The sequence below is a fragment of the Caloenas nicobarica genome, chromosome 4, assembly GCF_036013445.1.
Source record: "Caloenas nicobarica isolate bCalNic1 chromosome 4, bCalNic1.hap1, whole genome shotgun sequence".
NCBI classification, from domain to species: Eukaryota; Metazoa; Chordata; class Aves; order Columbiformes; family Columbidae; genus Caloenas; species Caloenas nicobarica.
Window position 1 is genome coordinate 71,944,491 of NC_088248.1, and position 22,433 is coordinate 71,966,923.

General features: G+C 37.3%; 1 protein-coding gene across 4 annotated transcripts in view; it reads right to left on the reverse strand.

Annotated features, from left to right (window-relative positions):
* The window catches only part of MAEA (macrophage erythroblast attacher, E3 ubiquitin ligase), a 51,657-nt gene that overhangs the window by 13,345 nt on the left and 15,879 nt on the right, over positions 1 to 22,433 (reverse strand). For 3 of the 4 annotated variants that reach the window (XM_065633649.1, XM_065633648.1, XM_065633650.1), the window contains 3 exons: positions 20,785 to 20,967; positions 17,142 to 17,345; positions 1,876 to 1,998 (listed from right to left, as the gene is read on the reverse strand). In XM_065633649.1, the coding sequence (XP_065489721.1) occupies positions 1,876 to 1,998; positions 17,142 to 17,345; positions 20,785 to 20,967 (510 nt within the window). Of the gene's footprint in view, positions 1 to 889; positions 1,004 to 1,875; positions 1,999 to 17,141; positions 17,346 to 20,784; positions 20,968 to 22,433 lie in introns of all 4 variants that reach the window. The other variant, XM_065633651.1, reaches the window with a different exon arrangement.

Here is a 22,433-nt window from a genome sequence, read left to right on the forward strand (position 1 = left end):
GTTAAAATATACTTAAGGAACAGAAAATAATTTCTTTTTTAACTACGGATTTTTCTATACTCAAATCCACGTTTAGCAGAGAATAAAGATTTATTCTATACTTCATTTGAAATTTTCAAGTATCTTAAAATACCCTGTTATTCAAATCTACACAAACCCCTCATTTAGAATTTTAGCTAAGTTTGTTTCTATTAAAAAAACTGATCAAGCTTTTTAATTGTTAACAATACTAAATCCTATGGCTTAGAATTTTGTTGAAGTGTTTCAACAGCAAAAAAAACCAAGACATCCCAAGACGATCTTCAGAGTTTGTGTTTTGTTTTTCTGAATCTTCAAGCAAACTACAAGCCAGTGGCTGTGTATGTGCTGCAGACACGCGTAACTAGAAGAAAAGAGTCCTGCACACGTTTCAACTTCGTCCACCTTCAAACAATTCCACAGCAGCTATTCACAAGAGTTGAGCTTGTTCACATCCCTAAAGACTATAGACCTGCATGCTTTCCCAGGCCAAAATGCAATTTAATTTGTAGATAAAGCTTGCATTAAGATGGTGACTGGGATTTTAGAACATTTTCATTGCTAAGCAACCAGAAAGAAAAGAAATGTTTGTGTTTCAAGAAGCAGCATAGTGATTTCTCTTCTTCCAACTCTGATCTCACACAGTCTCAGATTTTTTTTTTAAGTAGGGCTTGCAGAAATAGATTTTTTCTTTTTCAAATTGTTTTCCAAAAGGAAGGATGGAGAAGATTTTTTCCTGATTTGTTTGTTGAAGATTGGTGATGAAAAAGCAGGACGTTCAGATTTTATTTCTTATATTACTTAACATATTAAGATTATACAAAGGGGATTTTTTTTTCAGCAGTATAATTATGCAATAGCGTTTACATACCAATTCTGGTTTTCCTTTAACGGTTTCCATAACAAGATCATCATTTTCTTTAGAGTAATCACTGTCCGATTTACTTTTGCGTCCCATCTTCGGTTCATTCTCATTTTGGCGTTCCTGAGTGACAGAGAACGTCACTCTCTGCTTATCGGTAAGTGCACGCAAACATTTTTGGTTAAAGAAAATGCTTAGTTTAAAAAATAAGATACAAACACTTGGAGGGAGGCAGGGATTTTGGTTAATATCACTTAAAAACAGATTTCTGCAAGCCCTATAAAAGATTACAGCATGGTTTGAAATGCAGAATTTAAAAGACACGGAAATTTAAACCAACTGCAAAGAAATAAGTATCTAGTGTGTTCAGGTCATGGTATTCAATGGCTAGAAAAAGACTTACTGTGTTTATTTCTTGATTAGACTTGGTTTTTTTTTTTTTTTTAAAATCAACAGTAGTTTCTCATAGAAAATTGGTTCTTTACTCAAGTTTTATTTTCTTATCTATAACACTTAAATATTAAGGAAAATCTGTATGAAATTTCTCTCAGTGTTAAGCCTGAGGCCATAGTTTACCAGTTAATCTCACTTTTAAGATAACTTCACATATAAACCGAGTTACACTCCCAGTAGGATGCAAAGAGTTATAAACGTAAGTTCACATGCAGCAAGACTCTATATACTTCTGCATTTAGACGTCTGTAAATCACACTAAAAACAACTGAATACTATTATTTTATTTGAGCATAATTTGTTGAGACAACACTTGCATCCATAAGAATACCTATCACTCAGTTTCAGGTTTGGCATTTGCATGAGCTCATTTAGCTCCAACTACCTGTGTCTTCTTAAAAGAAGAATTTTGTACTTACCATCCTGAATTTTACACAAAGCCTCATTGAAGACCTATAATTTAAATGAAATTGACCACATCGAATATCCAAGTAATTTAGAAAAAAATCACAGTTTAAGCAAAACTCATTAAATTTTCATACCTTCATTTTTCTAAGCCTGGATTTGTTATCATGACACCAAGCCAAGCAAGTCATAGTCTCTTGTCTTTCCAATGACTCTTCCACTTCTTTAGCAGTCAAAAACATCTCGATATTTACCAAGTCCTTCAAAAAGAAAAAGGAAAGCAGGTCTTGTTTAATTGTACCGATACTTTAACAGAAATCCACTCTTTGACAGAACCAGAATGCAGAGGAAGATCTATAGATCTCTGGTTTTTGGGATAGCACATTACAAAAAGATATGACAGTATATTTTAAAGACTGTGTTTCCATGCACTGAGATGTTCCGATAGTGACATAGTGACAATATTTTCCTGAGCCTACTTATACAGCAGAACTAGAAAAAAAAGAAAAAGTGTAAAGATGAAACCCAGGAGCTTTGCACAGAAAGTAGATCCCGTGATCACTTCAGTGCAGTTCACACTTCCAGGAGTACTTGGTTTCCTTAAAGCTTGGCCGACTACATCAACTGGACCACGACAATGTCATAACATTTGCTAAAGTGAGAAAGAGCAACATAAAAGAGGACAATCTCAATCTACTTTACCCAGCCATTGATAATTATTGAGTTCTAAGCAAAGTCCTACAACAGTCTGAGGTCTCCAATATATTTTCTCTCATTTGTTTAATATTCTAAGCTCCAGACCTTCAACTGGGTATAATAGTTCTGTATAAAAACATCTGACACTGAGGCAATAAAACAAAGTTACTGTATTAAAAACGGTTAGGCCATGGGTGGGCCACAAGATTCCTCCAGTGCTTATCACAACCAGATATACCTGTAATACGTCTGTGGTAATCCATAATTACCAGCAGCTTTACACATTCAAACCAATTGAGACAAATGAGACAGAATACAGCTGAAGATCTAGTAAAGTATCAAAGAGTTTATTTTTTTTCTTATATTTCTGCTGAAAAAAAGAAAAAGAAAAAAAAGACGACTTGGATAGATGTTCCCAAACAATATCAACTGGATCCATTTGGAATCGGCATCGCCAGAAGTTATTTTGGAGCTGCAGAAATATGTCATGCTATGACAGTTCATACTTTGCTGACAAAAATACACCATGGGAAACCATAATTCAACAGGCAAACGGAAAGCCAGTATTGAAGTATTAATCTTTAATATGTACTCTAATTTTGAAGAATTTTATGTAGACTTCACAGCAAAATGCTGAAAATTACACAACTGTAATGCTGAATATCACAAATATTACGGCAGCTCCAGTGAACACAACAGCTCTGAGAAATAGATGGCATTTTCAGCTGTTAGAACAGCTGAATATACTTAGTCTTAGAATTTATACCTCCCCGAGACAAAGATAAAAAATAGAAGTAGCACGAGGCATATCACATTCACATCTTGCATTTCATTAGCCAATTCTTCCTTATAAACTCAAGAAGTCTGACAGTATTGGAAAAATGGACCAGATCATGTTAGGCGTGTCAGAATGGCAATCTACAAAAACGTAAACAGGCCACTTGTATTTCTAAAGTGCAGCACGAGCCGCAGCTTTTACCAAAGCCTTCTTTCTTATAACTTGAATGTGGGTTTAAAAACAAAACAGTAAAGATAGTTGACATGCAATTACATTTTATAGATTATATGACCACAGCAACAAAACCATTATACCATCCAAAGGATAAAGAGCATCATGCAGCCCTAGTGTTATTAAATCCAGGTACACCAAATTGAGCCAAAACAGTTACAAGTTTATAGAATGACATTAAGATCAGACTTCCACTGACTCCTCTCATTCCCTTAAATATTTAAAAAAATAATCTCTTTTATCAACATGTTGGCAAATGGACTGAAAGAATGCCAACCTATTCCACAAAAGGAATTTATTTATTTAAGTTTTCCTCCAAGAACATGAGAGTAATCTGCCTTTCTGCAGTTTTTCCACTTGAGAATATGATCAGGAAAAAAAAGAACTGGGTCACCTCCCTGGGCATGACTAGGTGACCACAAAACAACCTCTTGTCCATGTAACTCATCTGTATAAGTAATTTGACATGTAATACAACCATATTCATTATCTTGCTTGCGTATTTTTCCACATAGCTGCTGAACGGAAAGACTATTCAATTCCAGTTAAAAATAATAACATCTCCATACATCTCCTCAAGCTTATTTGAACTATGTGTCCTCTTAATGAACAGTATTTGCTTTTACACCAAATGAAAACAAAACCATTTTCTCCTACATTAAAAAAGGACTAGATATGCTATGCAGACAACAAATCATTGGTTTCATCTCCTTTGTTAGCTTTTTATTGTTTAAGCTTCATCACAGAAAAAATTACTTTTTAAAGAAGCAAAAGGGAGGCATTTGTTTTAAGTCAATGAGCTGCTGAGAGAATCCCAACTAAATGCATTTATCAACCAGGTGTTAGTACAGCAACCCTCAAACATGAGCAAAAAGATTGTAGTTGCTGCAGAGGCAGACAAAACTCAAAGAGAGAATTCCTACATTCCTTTTTCAAATTTAAAATAAAAAGGTTCTATTTGGTACAGAAATGCTAATTAGATTTGTGGTTACCAAAAGAAGTCAAAGCTCAGCAGTCGTCTCTATTAAGTAGACAGTATGTATCCAGAAAACAGAGGAGAACATTTTTAATTAAAAGAGTTTCTTTCAGAACTAATGGTCACATTTAAATTGCACCAATAAATAGGATTTTCTTCTCTGCTGACTAGATAGAAAATAAGGAAACAATATTAGAAAAAGCATTAAGAAATCCATTAGTAGGGAAAGAAATAGCTTTTGCATTTGATAAAAAGTAGTCAGAAGTCTTAATCATGCAGATTGATAGAAGAAAAATACTAAGATACAATTAGGCAATAAAACTTTAAAGAAAACCCAGACATGCTCCTGTCACCCAAGTTTTTTTAATCCGATCATGCTTTCTCATCTTCCATTTTTGGTGCTGCCTACTCCTGATGCTTCTCCATGTTCTATTTCACTAGCCAGGACTAATGGAATTGAAGAAAAGAGTACCAGAGGATTATTTGGCTTTACCAAAACCAGCACAGCTCTTCTACACAGGCCAGTACTGGAAAACGACCCCGCTGCCACACCTTGTACAGATCGGAACCAGTGAACAGTCCTGTCAGGTGTGAGAAATATCTCACATTCAGGTCAGAAAAATCCCTGTCGAAACCCCAATCCTGAATAGCTTTCTGAAGTTATTCTGCATTTCAGAGCCGCACAGGCTGCAGACCACACAGAAACATTGTCTTTCTCAGTTCCCAAAACAGCATTCAGATTTAATGTGCTATTACGAAAAGAGCCTCTTATGCAATTTGTTTACATATAAAAGTGAGTGAATGTAAATAAGCAATTTCATTGCCACCAGTTTTCGCAGGTGGAGGAAAAGCTGAAGCAAGAAATCTGTTGCTGCACACTCCCTCCCCATTCAGCATCACGGCAAACATTTTCTGACTTGTATATAAATTAAAAAGCAATTCTAAAGTCCTTAATTACCACCTTTTGCAACACTGTAAAGTCTTCCTTCATTGCACAATTCCAGTTTTCACATTGTAAAAGCGATTGCAATACTTTACTTCCAGTACTGCAGAAGTATAGGAGAACCTTGCACCTCATACAGATTATTTCAGAATTGTTATCAAACCATAACTCAGTGCAGACATCCCAGCCTCCTGTGCATTGCTATGATAATTCTGCCTAAATTACCTTGCCTTAACTTGCTGACAAATGCAGAATACCTGATGTTGGGTAGGAAGACTGATTAACATCAAGCTTTCATTTAGCCAGGCTTCTACAATTGTACTGAAAAATAGTTTCAAATGGCTCAAGGACGAGAACTCTGTCCCTAAGTATTACTGACAATTATCTGAACTCTAAAGAGGGGGAACACAGCATAAGGATTCTTCTTCCTTCTAGTACAAGCAAGGAAGTACCACCTAGATTTTCTAATTTCTTCGACTGAGGTGAACTAACCGTCCCATCCATCTAACAGTCACTAACCAGGTATCAGATGGGCACCTATTTAAAAGCACTGCATGAACTTGACCACAAAAGGACTATTTAATTCCATTACAACAGTTCAAACTCCAGAGAAAAACATTTATAGAGAAAACTGCACGTGAAGGCTGAAGACACTTAAGTGAAATCAGGAGGACTTACCTAAGCAAAGAATACATCTATTCATCACGCTGTGCTCTGCCTGATTTATAGCTATATATATGTACATATATCTAGATGGCTTTTAAAATATCGCAGCCACTTTTTAAGCTGCAAGTGCCTCCAGGGAGGGAGGTTACCAACCCTACGATTCTGCACAGAACTCCGCTTATTAAGGTATAAACCACTATGAAGAATAAGGATTCCTTTATGATGATTATTAGTATGTCTATACTACTGACCAACATAAAAGCTACATCCCCGCATGGCATTTCCATTTTCCAAGAGGGGTTTCTTAGTAAGAACATCTCAAACATGTATATGCACGTCCCCTCCTTTGAACAGCTTTTGGACTCTCTGGCCAGCATCAGTGGGAGCTGACAGGGGTCAGATTCTCAGATCTCATTCTTTGACTAGTTATTTAGACACCAGAGTCAATGCTGGAGAGATCTGCTGCAGGTTTTCTCCACAGAGCAGGCAACTCAGAATTAAAGCTCATATCAGCTATAGGAGAAATCTGCATCAAGCCAGGCTCTCTGAGTTCTAGAAATCACAGAAGAACAGCTTTGTAATGAACAACACTGCTTGAAACACTAGTTTCAGGCATCAAAACCAAGAGGAAAGTGAAAACGGGCCAAGAATTTCATGAATTCATAGGGTTGTGCTACAGAAAGGAAGAAAACTGATTCACAAAAATACAGTGAAGGTTACATGAAGAATAATACCTGTGAAATAATGAGAAGGACATACGAAAGCAGTAGGGCATTTTTTTCTAATTGGTGAATATTTGAGCTTCACATTAATTTGAAATTAAACACATCTATGTCTATTACAAAGCTGTGAACCAAGTGATAATCTGGCAATCATATATTGAAGTGTGGAACTACCTTAAATTTAAGTCTAAAAGCCTGTAATTTTAAGGTCCTGCATAGTTAAGAGAATTCAGTAGTGAATTGGAAAAAACCAGTTCCACATATTTACAGAAACTAAGTAAATACAAAAAAAGCAGATTCTTGCTCAAAATAATGAATGCTTTACTAAGAATGCTTATTAAGAATTGCTTTATTCCAAAAGACCTCAAGCAAACTTTATGCACTTCACTGCAGACTAACTGCATCCCAGCAGTCAAAGTAAGGTATCAAAGTTCAACATCAGCAATTCCAGCCTAGAGTTCTGTGAGTTTTGTTTTAGTCACATACTAGAAGTGAGCTCTTCAAACATGGCAATTTCAGAGTGTCCCTGGATGCCTTCAGAAAGCTCTGACCTTCTGTTTAGGCATCAGCACATATGCAGAAGCCTCCAAAATTTTTTTTCTTAAATGAAAAAATCTTTACATTGTAACTACACATCAAGCAAATTTCATTTTTTTGATTAAATTCCAAGCATTCATTGGTTCCAGTCATAACTACACGACAGCAATATGTAGATGAATATGAGAGGTAGAGTTTGCTTCACAGAAGGTCAAAATCCAAACTTCGCTACAAATCGTTATTAAAGAGTCAGTAATGATTTTATCTGTTTAAAATATAAGACAATGTTTTGATCAGTCCATTCCCAAATGTAAACCCTAAACTCTTCAATATACAGTTTCAGATATAGGTGTGTGGCTTTTTAAATTCACCGAGAAAACTGCTCACACATTTCAGTACCAAATACCACAAACCAGCAACTTTGCATTTGATCCTATGTCAAAAATTGCTTAAAAAGAACAAAAGTTATCTTTTCCACAGTAGCAATACAGCTTTTCCTCAAAATTTCTGTAGTGTTCACGTGAGGGTTTTAATTTATGTAACAGATATTAACATTTGGAGCAGTCAGGTTAATAGTCACTCCTCTCCATCGGTCTCCATTCTGCACACAAGCTCAAGTATTTATTTTATGACGACAACTCCAGCCACAAGTCTGGAAAGCCATGAGAAGGAATGTGTGATAAAATCCCTTATAGTTCACGTGAGCATTCATATATTAAAATAAAACCCAGAATATTTCACATATGAAATGTGGATCTTTAACAAGGCTCAAACCCAAATAGAAATGATTAAAGCAATACTTGATATTTTCAAATCCCCCATGAGCTATCCTCAAAACAAGATAATTAATGAAAAGTTAGTCTGAAGACTGGATTAAAAAAAGGATATTTGATTTAGATGAAAAAAAAGGTCGCATTTTGCAGAGAAGAAAGCGTCCTTAGCGGAAAAAACCAGCCATACAATAGGCTGTTAGTTGTAAAAAACAGGTGATTCATAATATCATAAGATGCTGTTTATGTATTTTTTGAACATGCAAATGGTTTATTTTTAATTGCTTACTAGCATCAATATGGAATTGAAAATAGGCCAGTATGCCTCAAGCTATCAGTGGCTTGTTGCCAAGTGTATGTCCCAATGACAGTTTTAATAAGATTGACTATCTATACACATTACATGCGCAAGAGCTCCACCTTCACATTAAAAAGGCTTTGCTGATGCACTTTAGCATTCAGCGGTCTGGTAAGCATTCATTCAAACGACTTGTGTATGAAATACAATAAACACCGCTGAATTGGAAACATGCACAGAAAGAAAAAATGAGGCACAGGTGAAAAACGGGGCAGGGCAATAGGTTTTGATGGAAGTACCATGAAGAGAGACCTTTCCCCCTACAGTCAATTCCTCTGCCTTACACAAGGGGAGGAGTAAAAAGCTGCTGGTTACAAGAATAGATCCTCCAGAATGAATGCAGAGTATGTATAAACTGCACTGAAATTAGAGGGAAACAAATTACCAAGAAAACAGTGGATAGGTGGTGACAATACAGCAACATTGCAGTTAGTGAAAATCAATTAAAATTAGGCACAAATTAACATTAAGAGGCCTCCTTACTCTCTGCTCATAAAATAATGTTGTCTGAAGTTCATTAAGCTACTATTAAGTGTTATAATGCTACACATATTAACAGGATTACAGAAAAAACAAACAGAGTAATTGACAGATTGTCCTACTCCAAAGCCAGCTGCAGAGCTGGTTGTTAAAAAAGCAGAGAGAGCGCCAAACCACAGACTCATCAACAGAAAAGCCAGAAAAGTTTTTGTCTACAAAGTAAACACAGTATCCCACGGTGTATACAGCCGAGCTTTCACATGAGAGCATCTTCCATGACCTCTGTCTAGCGCAGACCTTTTACTTTTACCTGGTTATTTTTGAAAGACCTCAGTAACTTACACCGATCATCTGTCAGAAGAACAATGTCTTTACCTAACAAGAGGAGATGTTGGTACTTCTTTCGGTGGCTGGTTATAATGATTAAATCATGTTCTAACCTTGTATCTGATTTCAAACTTGAATTTTTCTGACTTCTGATTCCGTGTACCATTTCCTCCCTCTATCCTTCTGCACTAGATTATTTAGTTCCGTGGTATGTGATTTTTGCTCTCATACTTCACAAAAGCCCCCAGCCCTTTACATTTTCCAGTCATCTTCTCCCTCCAGTTTTTCTAACAGCTTTCCTAAGCTGCGTTCACCAAAACTATACATATTCTGGTATCGACTGCTCCAGAGCCACATAAAGAGAAACGTTTTCTCTGCCTGCTTTTGCTCATGCACATAAGCCATTTTGGGCAGAGCTTCCCGGTTGCAGCTGGCGCTTCAGCTGGTTATTAACAAGCTGTTTGCCCGGCGCATCCTCTACTCCTGCCTCAGCAATTTTTGTCGCTCAGTAAATGGCTGCACCTTATCCAGCAGTACATTATACCACGCTAAGTACAGTAATAAATGACTAAGCTAGAGTAGTGCGACAAAGCCTCTGGGACTTAAGATGCATCACTGGGCAGAAAACAAAAAACAAACAAACAACAAATCACCACCAAAACCAACAAAAAACCAAAACCAGGCTCTTGTCTCAGCTCTACCGTGGCCATTTTCTGTTGTAGCCTCCTCTAGTAAAGGCAACTAATCCTTTGCCACCGGGCATAAGCCCCACAGCTTTTGTCCAAGCAGGATCTGTCTGTATTACGAGCTCCACGCTTTCACAAGCAGCGAACTCCTGTCATCTAGTACAGTAATAAGTGAAAGCATTAAATGTAAAGTAACATTTACACTTTGAAGAAATGTCTGGCAGGAAGAATGTACAATAAAAAAAAAATCTCAGAGGCAAAACTGAAACATAACCCTAACCTCTTCTATATCTAGGCAATCTATGTCATTCTTCCTTTAGATAAAATTTAAATTCAAGAACCTTTCCTGAATCACTAGCCTTCCAGACTAAGTATTCTGTAATAAATTAACTCTTATGATACACTACAGGTAACCTATTTTGACTAAAAGGAATGAAGAAATAGACATTCAACATCACAGCACACTTCATGTTGTTGGCTTTTGAAGAGTCAAGTCATCTGTAATGAAAAAGTTTGTTATTCAGCATCAATCTTGGCTACTTCACGTGTACATAATTCTAATTCCCAGAGATGCTCGAGACAAACTGCAGATGTAAAGCCGTTCAGGAATTAGAGCACTTTGAAATTCAGATGATGACACCCAGACATTCATTATACCCATCTAGTAAAAGCTGCCATGCCTACAGTAAGAACAGCCCAAACACATTTAAAGGAGTTTCTGAGTTGTATCTACAGCTTAGTACTCCAAGGGAACTCACAACAGGCCCAAGTTAACACCCTGGCACCTTTAAATAAGGTGTGCCAGTTCTGGAGTTCTTCACATGTCATCTTCTCAAACATCTGTAGCATAGGAACAGCAATTTATAGGAGAGGGACACACTAAAGTGGTCTGGAAAAAAAAAGACACCTTTTGCCATTCAGCAAGTCAGCTTGTCTGGGTTCTGTGTGACACTGAAAGAAAAAAATACATGCAAGCATTATGCTGAACATTATTCAGCTATTTAAAATTGAAGTGTTATGAATATAAACTTGTTTTGATTAATTAATGTAATACATATTTGAGTGTTTGCCTACAAGCCATTCTTGGGCTACATGTCTTAACAAGGAAGATTTCTATGGGTACAGTGGTATGATTATTAAAAGAAGTACTTATTCAGCTTTTAACTTTAAGATCGTAGAGTTTCCTTCACTCAAGTTTTTGTAAACATTCATATTTCTTACTGAAGCAATCACATATTACTACCATCCATCCTGCTCAAGTATTAAAAGTTTACTGATCCAATGCTCTTGAACCATGTTGTGTGGCTTATTTGTTATAACTATTTTAGATTTAACTTTAGATTTAAGTTTCACTCGTAGATTTTAAGTTTTGCTCTAAAGTTTTCACTCCTAATTCACCTACCCATCTAAGTTAAATTTGAAAAGCCATTTCAGGCTTTTGGGGAGAAAACTGGTAGAACACAGCTGTATAAAAGCACATGCTTATTTTTTCCATGCATATATTACCACTACCAGTCTGCTATGGTGATAGTCTGCTCGTTTACAAAGTAGAATGCAGCTCAAGCAGAGCTAAAAGCCTCGAAGGAGCACAGACCAATCTCCAGAAACACAGAGGCAATGTCCTACCTGCACATTCCTCCTGGTGTGAGCATCTGCCTGCAGTGGTGGACATTCACTGACCACAACCACCCTTATCCTGCACATCCCCCAGAGCAAGAATACCAGCTACGAAGACATGAGAAACTTGCAGTCCAGTGGGACAGGCAAAGACAATCAGCTTCTTAAATATGAACCTTTCCTTAAAGTCCAGGCAGCTACGGGTTCAATACCATCTGCTCTCCTCTATCAACAGCCAGGAGGTGAGCTTCAGCGAGACCTAACCAAACCTAAGCCTGTCGTGTTTTCATCAGGACAGTATTCCCAGAAAGCATTTTTAATTCACTTTGAGCTAATGCTGTTCCTGTTTGTGATGCTGAAATGGCAGCTTCAGTGGGATTTTGTCCTATAATACACAAATCATTCCGCAGTTTTCTACCAAGGTCTCAGCTGAAGGATCCGTTTCACAGTGTTGAAGAATACTTTTACAAAGCACGGAAAGAACCTTTAACTTTGGGGTTGAAAAAAGGAGCAACAACATAGAATAGTCTGGAGAAGACATCAAGTACTTAATTAAAAGCCATGCAGCTTGACTTGAAGAATTGAAGTTTCTCTTATTCCAAAGGACATAAAATAATATTTCATGACTTTCCATAACAAAATTAAGATGATGGAATGACACACCTTAATCTGTTGCAGCTATCTTTACAAATACTCAGTATAATCTATTCAAAGGTTTCCAAACTATGAAAACTGAAGCTGTGTTTATGCAATAGAAAGAGGGGACAAACTGGGCCAAACTGGAGAGAGGGGAGAACAAAGCGTAATCAGCCTTTTTCAGTGACTACTATTCCTTTCATTTACACTAATCAAAAATTTACTTTAAAAAAATTACTATACCAGTTTGAAAGATAACGAAATATTTTCATAATGGCTTTGCATTAACTGCCCTGTTTTGATATGCTCCAGGGAACAACCATTACCACAGATTTGGAAGTTCTGCTCTGGAAGAAAATCATTGACCAAAACTGAAGATCTGAACTCTCATTTCAAGAACACTTATCTTTTTGGGACCGTTGTCAATTGGTTTAATACTGCTTGAAGTGTCTAGAATCCCTTCTACTACAGCTCAATGTTCACAATGGTCATATGTCTGCACAGAACTGTTGAAGGCAATGAAATACTCAATTTTTTCTCAAAAGCAAAGAGCACACTGTGGTATTAATGCAAATGGCTAGTTAAGTATCTCTGAAGGATGATGCACCTACTTAATTACTGATCTAAGAATACTAATTTGCAAAGCTTTGATTGGCATGCATAATCTGTGATGCAAGATCAAGTTAACTAGTTTTAAGCTAGTTAAAAGAATTATTTCAACTCAAGCTTTCTTATATACCTGCAACCTTATACATGTGGGTGTAGTAGTTCTTCTCTCCCTCGGGGGTTCATAGATCTCTAAATCATTTGCTCCCCGCCCTAATACACAAACACTTGCTTTAAATGTAAGTGGTTCTTCACAGAAAAAAACTCCAACATTTCCATTTGTACAAGTTTTATATAGCATAGGCATCAAGGCAAGGACATACATTCTTTTACTAAAATAAACTAAGCAAAGATGGAGGATTTACAGTTTATGTAAGAGAGAATGGCAGCTTCAGAATCTGGGTTTGTTTTCAATCATATAGGCAAAAATCACTATGGCTATCATGTAATTAAGTAAATAACATAAGGACACTTTACATCTTTGGGGTTTTTTTGTAGCCTATTAAAAAAGGGGCTAGAAAAAGTATGAAATTTAAAAGACAACCACCCCTAAGAACAGCAAACAAAGCACTATATACCTAGCCTAATTATAAAACTTATCTACAACCAGCAATCTACTTCGTACTGGAACACCACATTTCCAAAACTAGATTTGCCTTTCAATTAATGGCACAGAAGTGAGATAATATTTAATGCAGCAGAACATGAATAACAAAGTTAACAGACAACCCTGCCAGCTAGCTGAATATATGAATCTGCAGGTGAAAATATGCATTTTTATATCGGTGTTGCACTCCAAGGTCATACTAGAGTCAAAATAAGATCATTATTAAGTGTAACGAGCTGATCATGATGAGCTTAATTTGTATGCAATAACAAAAACTTAACATGTAGTTTTTATCTTCAATCCAAACTGTTTTCCACATCAGTAGCAAGCCAGAAGACAACAAGAAGTCCACAATAGAATCCCTTCCACTCCATATTTACTTTGGCACAAACATGACATTTCTGTCCTTGACTGTCAGCTCTTATTTTAATATTACTCACATCTTGGTTTAATTTCCCAAGCAGCATTATTTTTATTTAAAAACATATTGCACACATTCCATATTTGTAGTTTATTTCTTATATTGCCATATAACATTATGCTTTATATATACTGCATGCCAGAAGTTATTCCTAAGTTGAGCTAGTTCATAACTCTGATATTTAAACTTCCCTATAATTTTTCACATCCAGCATTTCTTTCCATAGCTGTTTGCTTCCTCGTTTATAACCACGGCTTTTAAGCGCTTATCTTCCATGACAAGAGTTCAGGAACATCATTCCTCTGAAGGTGGTTAATTTAGAAAGCAGACTAGATTTTGTCACAGCCCATCAATAACTATTAGAATTGGACACTACAGTGCACAGTCAGTCTTTGAGCAAACTGTCTGCTCTGTATTATTGGCAAACAAAGGAATGATTTAATGATTTGCTTTTGGTCACTGAAACAGAATATTTCTGAACTGTTTCCACCCATGAAGTACTTTAGCAGCTCCACAGGTCTCTTAGCATTCAGAACCCATGCAAGAAACTTAAAACAAGCAGGCTGAGACATGCTCCTAAGACTGGTCTAACAACTATGGAAAGGTGCTTACTCTGGGATTCACAAAATGCAACTGAAATGGAAAGAGCTGTTTCCTTCACCCTTTTCAAATAGAGGCAAAGGGCACTCCTACCCATTGGGCCTGCAATCACAGAAGCAGAACCACAGAATGGTTGAGACTGGGACCTCCAGAAGTTGTGTGGTCCCACTGCCCAAAGTGGGGTCATCTACAACAGGTGACTTAGGATCTTGCCCAGTCCAACCTGGATTTGAATATTTCCCAGTACAGGGAGACTCCACACCCCAGTGTGTCTGCTGGGGAGTCCAAAACTAGGTACAGTTCTCCAGATGGGGCTGACCAGTGTGGGATCACCACCCTTTGCTGGTTGATGATGCTCATCCCAATGCAACCCAGAGTGCTGGTGAGTTGTTTTTGCCATGGGAGCACATGGCTGGGTCAGGCTCAACTCATCTGCCAGCCTCACCCCTGCCTGGTAGGTAAACTGAGCAAAACCTCACCTCTTTACAGGTTCTTACTTATAGTGCCTACCCAGTGGTAAAAATATTGGCTTGATAGACATAGATATTAAATAAATAAATCAGCCAATAGACATGACCAGGTCCACTACAGAGCAAAACATTTCTGAAACCTGTAGTAGTGGAGACATTTATCAAAATTACAGTTGAGACGACAGTAAACAGAAAGATTACTTTGGATGAGAAAAAATACCATGATACTTTGTAATCTCCACAGCAAAGTCACATTTATAAGCATTAGCAAACATTTTGGTGCTCATATCCTTCAGCAAGAAAGGAACAAAAAGAAACAGAAAAGTTGTCTAATTAAACCAGCAAAAAGACATTCTGTATAATGATCAAGTCTCAGTATCTTACCACTGTAAAAGCTGTTCACAGTAACACTCACCATATAGTAAGAAAAACTGAGTACAATGCTAAGAGACTGAGGGAAGCCTTTTCTCATTTGGCTAAAATGTAAACTTTAATGTTGAGTAAAATACATAATTTCAGCAAACTAGAAGAAATATGGCCTCAGCACAGTCAACATGTGCAACAAAGTCCTGTGTTATTCAAGTTACTTTGATGTTACACAAATAAAAATACTGAAGTTTGAAGGCAGAAGTTTAATAAGCTTATTTAAAACTTATTTTTTTTTAAACCAACACAAAGCTTCTGTTCAGCAAAAGGAATCAAAAACTGAGGCTTCACAAGTGCAACACTTCGTACCACAGTCTTGCAGCACATCATGATGGACTTACATGCTCATGTCTAAGCCAAAGCTGAGCATTACTTAATCAGGCATAATAGAACTTGCTATGAAAGTGAAAATATTTCCATCGTGCTTTTTCAGCAGACCTAGTATGGATGGTAACGTGATGATTCAGCAGTAGATGAGCTCCTGCTCAAAACAGAGGGAAACATCTACCACAAATGGAAGAGCTGCGACCATTCAACTGCAGCCATCTCAGAATAATGGTCTTGGGTTTTGATTGCCATGCATTGGCTATCTTTAGTGAGGCATCGCAGCCTCTTCAGTGAGTTTCTTCAGGACTATTTCCTATTTATAGTTTGTAACCCACTTCTTCCCCTCTCCCACTCAACCTCTACATGCTGCTTCCTTTTTGATATTTACTGAAATCGCTGCTGTGGTTGAACAGGACCAGACTGGTAAAGCAGGCAAGGAGTAACTGAGACACATGATAGATATGCTCACTGTACAAGAAAAGAACAGGTACATATGCTGTAGTATGACATCAGTAACAAAAATCTCTTCCCTCAACTAGCTCAGAAAGATGTGTTCAACTATGCCACATAAGTTGCATAACACAACTAAACTCTTGGCAGATTTCAACCAGAAGAGTTGCATACCCTCTGGAATCAGGAACATCAAAAGAACTTAATATTCAAGAATAACTGAGGATCAAATAGCAAATGCTACCCAAAATTAGTCAACCAAGATTTCTCTAAATAAACAGCGAATTCTTAAAGAATCAGCTTTAATGTCTTTGTGGCAGTCAAAGGACCACAGTGTGGATTCACTGCTCTGCACAAAGAGGCTACACCAAGGTGCACAAACTCCTAACTATTATTGACAAGACATTTCAGAAAACTTCATAAGCAATTATGAGATGGAAGCAAAACCAACTAGATAACCAGTGAAAAGGAAAGTGACAACCACAAAATCATAGATGGCGAAATAAGCAAGAGAGCAAAATGTTGCTGTGGACCATGCGAAATGTACTGGGTACTAAAAAAATCCAAGTTGTAAGAAGATTTGTTTTCCAAACTATAAGTCAGCTTTCCTTTGGATGCATTAAAAAGTAGGATGATACAATAAAATAGTTGTTCCTGCAATCAGGATATGCTGTTCTGCTCAGTTTGGTCACCTACATGTATCATCTAAGCATAACTAGACAGATGGGAAGCTCCAACAACTGCTTAATCAGCAGCCTAAAGGCCTCTAACAAGAAATTCTGTGTGACATTTGAGAATTATTTTAAGTTTTAATAGGGGAAGGTGTTTATTTAAAAGCATTTAATTTGTGACTAAAAGTTATACCTTCAATTTTGACTTATTTAATACATTGAAATAAAATTCATGTCAAGGAAGGGGAATAAACTCAGGCCTAAGAAGATTAACAGATAAACATTAGTAATAAAGGCACATTAATACGTAAAAATAGCTGCTACAGGGCTAAACCAGCTTGTTCCTGTTTGCCAACTTCCTCTTTGCTACCATTTTTTTAGGGAGTGCACATTGCTACCAACCTCAATACCACTTTGTCTCGCTAGTTTTACGGCTGTATTGTAGTAGCCACAGCGTAAAAGATGTTCCACCATCATACGATCCATACGTTTCTTCTTCCACATGTTTGCAGCAGCTGGCTGGTCACTACTGTGTTCTTTCAGATGTTCAATCCTACGTTTGCAGAGTTTTGCACTTTCATCTTCAGCCTGGATTGATTCAACTGCCTAAAATGTAAAAATTAACAGGAATAAATAAGAGCTATACAGTTTCAATTTGCTTTTAAAGCAAAATAGAGTAAGAATTGTTTGCAGGCATTCATTACATATTATACAGTTATTCCCAATAGCATTTCTCCCATTTAGAAAGACAGTGCACAAGTTTCAGTGTGGCTGGTCCAGTTGTGAGATATTCTTGCATATAAACAAGTTTTGACTATTTGACATTAAGAGTATATGCAATTTTTTCTGCTTATGTGCAGTTAGTCCTAAACCAGCAACATATCACTTACAGCAGCAACTGCTGTAATGGTCTGCATAGAGCTTTGTGAAGGTTTGCATTTATCTGGTCCAAGGAGTTGAAAATAATGAATTTCCACCTCTAACCTATGCATGGCTTCTTCTTCCAGCAGCTGTCCAACTCAATTAGTTCTACTAAGGAGCGATGCAGAGTAAACTCACATTACTTCTAATACACTGGAGCCGTTTTAATCAGTCATGCAATAATGCAAATTATATAAACATCTGGCCTCTTGGCACCTTTAATTCAAGGATCTTAGAGTAGTTTTTAAAAAATAATCAGCTTCGTTAGGCTGGTATTATTTTACTTACCTCTGCTACTTTCGGATCTACTGTTAGAAGCATTACTTGGGAAAATAAATTTGTCCAGACAAAGCAGAATGACGTTTGGTTTTTAATTTTTTTTTTTTTTAAACCAAGATACTGGCATGCCCAGTGCAAAACACACACCCCAAAATATCTCCACAACATTTGGGGGTTTTTTAATTAAAAAAACCCAAACACTCAGGTCATACTTATTTTCCTTCAACCTTAAAGACAGATGATCGATTAGTTACTCTGCAAATTTTACCAGGCTATTTTATTACAAATGTATCACAATTCAAAGCTAGCTGACTCAGGATAAAGCACGTGACAATTGTGGGTCATGCCAGGCTACGGAACACAAGAAAGCCCGCAGTACTTTTATATCCTTACTAAGGAAAAAGCAAACCCAGAGACAATGGAGGCTTAGTACCCTTCCCATCTGCAATATATCACCGGTGATGCAATTTCAGGTTGGGCTGCCTTATTTGTGGTGACTTCAAACTCGCTGGCTTGTGTTTGAATAACTGCACAGCTATGGCAACAGGAAATGCCACACAGATTTGCCAAGGAAGCACAGACCAAAGAAACTATGTGTTTTTTGGCTGCCCCCTTCGCAGCCCATGCTGGCACAGCTGCCCCCCCATTTGGCCCAATTAAGCCTGGCTCTGACCTGACCCTTGATAAAATTCAAGTACCTAAAACTCTAGTCACTATCCAAGATCATCTTTTAGTAAAACTCATGTAAATGTGAGTTATTTTTATCACTGAAGTCCGAGTTACTTCTGTTACTGAATTTATCTTTATTTTGTAATATATGATGTGGAGATCAGTATTTCGTTTCAGTTATAAACTGAGTCTATTCCTATTCAGCAACCACCAGCTCAAGCCAAAACTCACTTTCACATGTTAGATGTCTGCAGTATTATCAGATGTGAAGGCAACCTCAGGAATGATTCTGAGTACAACTAGGAGAATTCAAGGCAGCCAGGCACAAAGGATGAACACCTTCTTGTTGCAAACGACTCCCCTTATATGGTTTTGTATCTGGACTTATACAGCTCTTGCTGTTTTTTTGATCCTTCTAGTGCATTCAGAGAGGCTACAGATCCTTTTCAAAACCCTCTGAGTCGAGACTATCTGGACTTGCCCTGCTGGACATCAATCGAACTTGAGGAACAAGCATATTAAACAGGATACGAAAGGGAAAACACAAAGGCCTCAGTTTCCTCAGGATCAGTTTCAGAACCCAAGAAACCTGCTGTGTTGAAAACCTCTTCTTTAAGAGGGAGTAAGGTGTTAAACCAAGCAGCCATCTAATTCTATTATGGCCACGTCAGCAGTTCACAGGAGGAAACAGAGATCCCACATAGGTCCAAAGACCCTAAAGAAAACAATCATTTTGCTCAGGGCAGAGATGACAAAGACAGTTGGAGATGATGGTTTGGAGCAGAAACAAGACCTTTGTATTTCAGACGACTTCTACTGTTAAACAGATTTTTTTTTTCCTTTTGTTCTTTCTAAGCAGCTATAAGATTCTCCACGGTCTTTCAGGCAGCAAAAAACAAATGAGCAATTACACTAAAATGGAGCCTTGCACTCAAAACATTCAGCAATGCCTTCAGACACACCCCCGCAGTCAGCAAAGATTTAACAAGTAAATAACTTACTCCTCCACATCATTACTACACACCTACAAGCAAAATCTAACACCTCTTTCAGAAATAGCAGTAATTTCTTTCTGTAAGTAACAGAGAAGTGAAGAAAATATATCCTTCAAGACCTTTAAGTCTCACAAACCAAAGATGAAAACAGCAATTAGATTTATGAAGTCTTCTGCAAATCAGCTTTTCAACACCTAGCTAACCTGTTCAAGCAGAAAACCCCAAATCAGCAAACATGACAGTGTTATTTTCATGTTTCAAACCTCCAAGGTATTTTGACGCTTCACTTAATATAGTCTCAAGATTTATATCTGTTGGTTATTTCATTTACGTTTTAATGAAATGACTCTGCTACCATTTGTTTTGCCTGTTTATTTTTGGAGAAGCATTGGTCTAAAGGCAGGCGACAGAGCTATTTTCATTTTTCTGCAATATTTGTTTTGAGTAAGTGTTCTGATGACTCTCAGCGTGAGTAATATCCCTGTCCAAAATAAGGATGGCTTATACTATATAGTTTGTTTTTAACTCATTCTTCTTAAAAGATGTGGTAAAAGTATCAAAGTCTGGCTGTATTTCATACAAGCATTCAAGCTTAACAGCTAGAAGCAGGTCATCCTGCTAAACTTCATTTAAAATGCTTTCAGTAATATTCCCTAGGAACCTTCCCAACTACAGGTTTAGTGTTTATAAAAAAATGTTCAAGTTGCAATCCAGCACAACTCAGACTTTCTTCTGCAAAGAAGCCTTAACACCACATGCAACTACCCCCACTGGAGTGCAAATATTTTTCAGACTCTTCTACCCGTTTTCCCTCCTCGAGTGATCAATTAAAGCAACCGCACAAACCTTTCCATTAGACAAGCAGGAATTGATACAAATCAATTAATTTTGCTGCTATTTCTTTTCTGTGGGTAGATAAATTAATTTTCAGGACCATAAATACAGTTAAATTTTGCCTCTCAATGGAGGTTTATTATACTTAGTCATGGAACACCAATTCTTAAGTGCAGTGAAGCAAGACACAGTGAGTTCTGGTGTTTTGCTGTGCAATCTAAGGCCTTTGTTTACAGTGCCAGTAATACCTTTATCTTGAAAAGTAAAGTCAAGCAAACAGCATTGTAGAAAACTACTTCTGTTAACTTTGCAAAGACAAAGCAATCACAAGGTAGAATACCACTTACCTTTCGTTTCAGAACACTGAGTTTTTCAACTACTCCATCCAGGAGACTAACAACTGAATCCACAGCAGGACAACTGCTCAGCGTCTTCTCCAGCTCTGCCACAACCATTGTAACGTGGCTGGTTTCTCGATCGATGTTTTTCTGTGCAGCTCGAAACCGTTTGTTCAGTGTTTCGTATGGCACCTGAGTGAGAAATATCAAGTCATTAGAATTTCTACATTAATAAAGTTAGGTCTTCTAGAGTTTAAAGAGACTGATGATTTTATCTGATGCAGCCAGAAGAACACCTGGGTTCCAGGACACTAGAGGTCATTAACTGAACTTGAGTTCTCATATCAAAGCCCTTATTTAAGTCATCTCAGCAAGGAACTAACACACTTCAAAGATTATAAAAAAACAGTGACAGGAAATACAAGCTGGTAGAGTCTTTTCTGATCCCGATTTCACTGATCCTGCTTTGACTGTAGCAAGCACAGATGGAAACAGTTCGGGGAGAACAAAGCAAACAGGAAAACTACAAGTTAACTACAAATAAGAGATGACCCTTCACAACACAGCTTTAAAGTTTACATTTCTTTCCTTCAGGAGTTCATAAAGGAAGAGAAAGTTACCTTTGAGGAAGCATGTATAATCCATATGGGTTACGGAAAAATTTATACATTGTACACCAATGGTTATTCAGGAAATCTAATGGGTTTCCTACCTACTCCTGCCCAGAAGGGCTACTTTTTAATATTAACTCCAGCAGGACTATAATGAACACTAAGAGAAACTCCATGTAAGCTTAATTTTGGTGAAAAAAGCCTATCCTGTAGAACTAAGTTTGTTAGATTCCTCTAGGGCTCCATTCCTTAGCTTAGAGATTGGCCAGTCTTGGAGGTTTCCTGTCCTACTTGTCCCATGCCTCCATGGGACAGCCACATCAAAACTGCTACTGGTGGCCATTAAGAAAACATATATGGGAGTAGCCTACAGCCTGGTCAAATTTTAGGGTGCTGAAGGATTTGGGGAAAGCTTACAGTGACTATTAAGCTGCTCCTATCATGTTGCTTCCATTAGTGACAGCATGAGCTATTTAGGCAGGAAGTTCTATTACTTCACAGAAACTGGAATTTTGGAACTAAAAACATTCCAGTGTTACACACTTAATTCATTCATATCTTTGATCTTGAAAAAGTCCACAAGAACTTCTTTCATGTAGCTGTGGTAATCTTGATTGCTTTTCCATTAATCAAAGGCGTAATTTAGCTAGCAATCAGATTACACGTATTAAAGGTAAAACAGGAAAAGCAAATCAGTGTTCTGTTTGGTACGTATCACATCTATGTTTGATTACAAATCTTTTAAGTCTATCACCTCTAATCAATTACATCAAGATTGCCTCCATTTTCCTTCCTTCTAATCATTTGCATGCAAGAAATTCTCCCCAGGGTCCGCTCTCATTTTGGGCTCTATTAGGAGAGCACTTACTACATAACCATTGCAATTCACTATTAGAGATGCACTGAGAAACAGTTTAGGTTCAGAATAAGGAAGATGAGGCAAAGTACTTGCTTTCCAAGACTTTGTATGATCTACAATAGGTTGGCCTTATTTGTGGTAGAAGTATAACACAAGGATATTCCTGATAAGATATGAAAGGGCCCTTT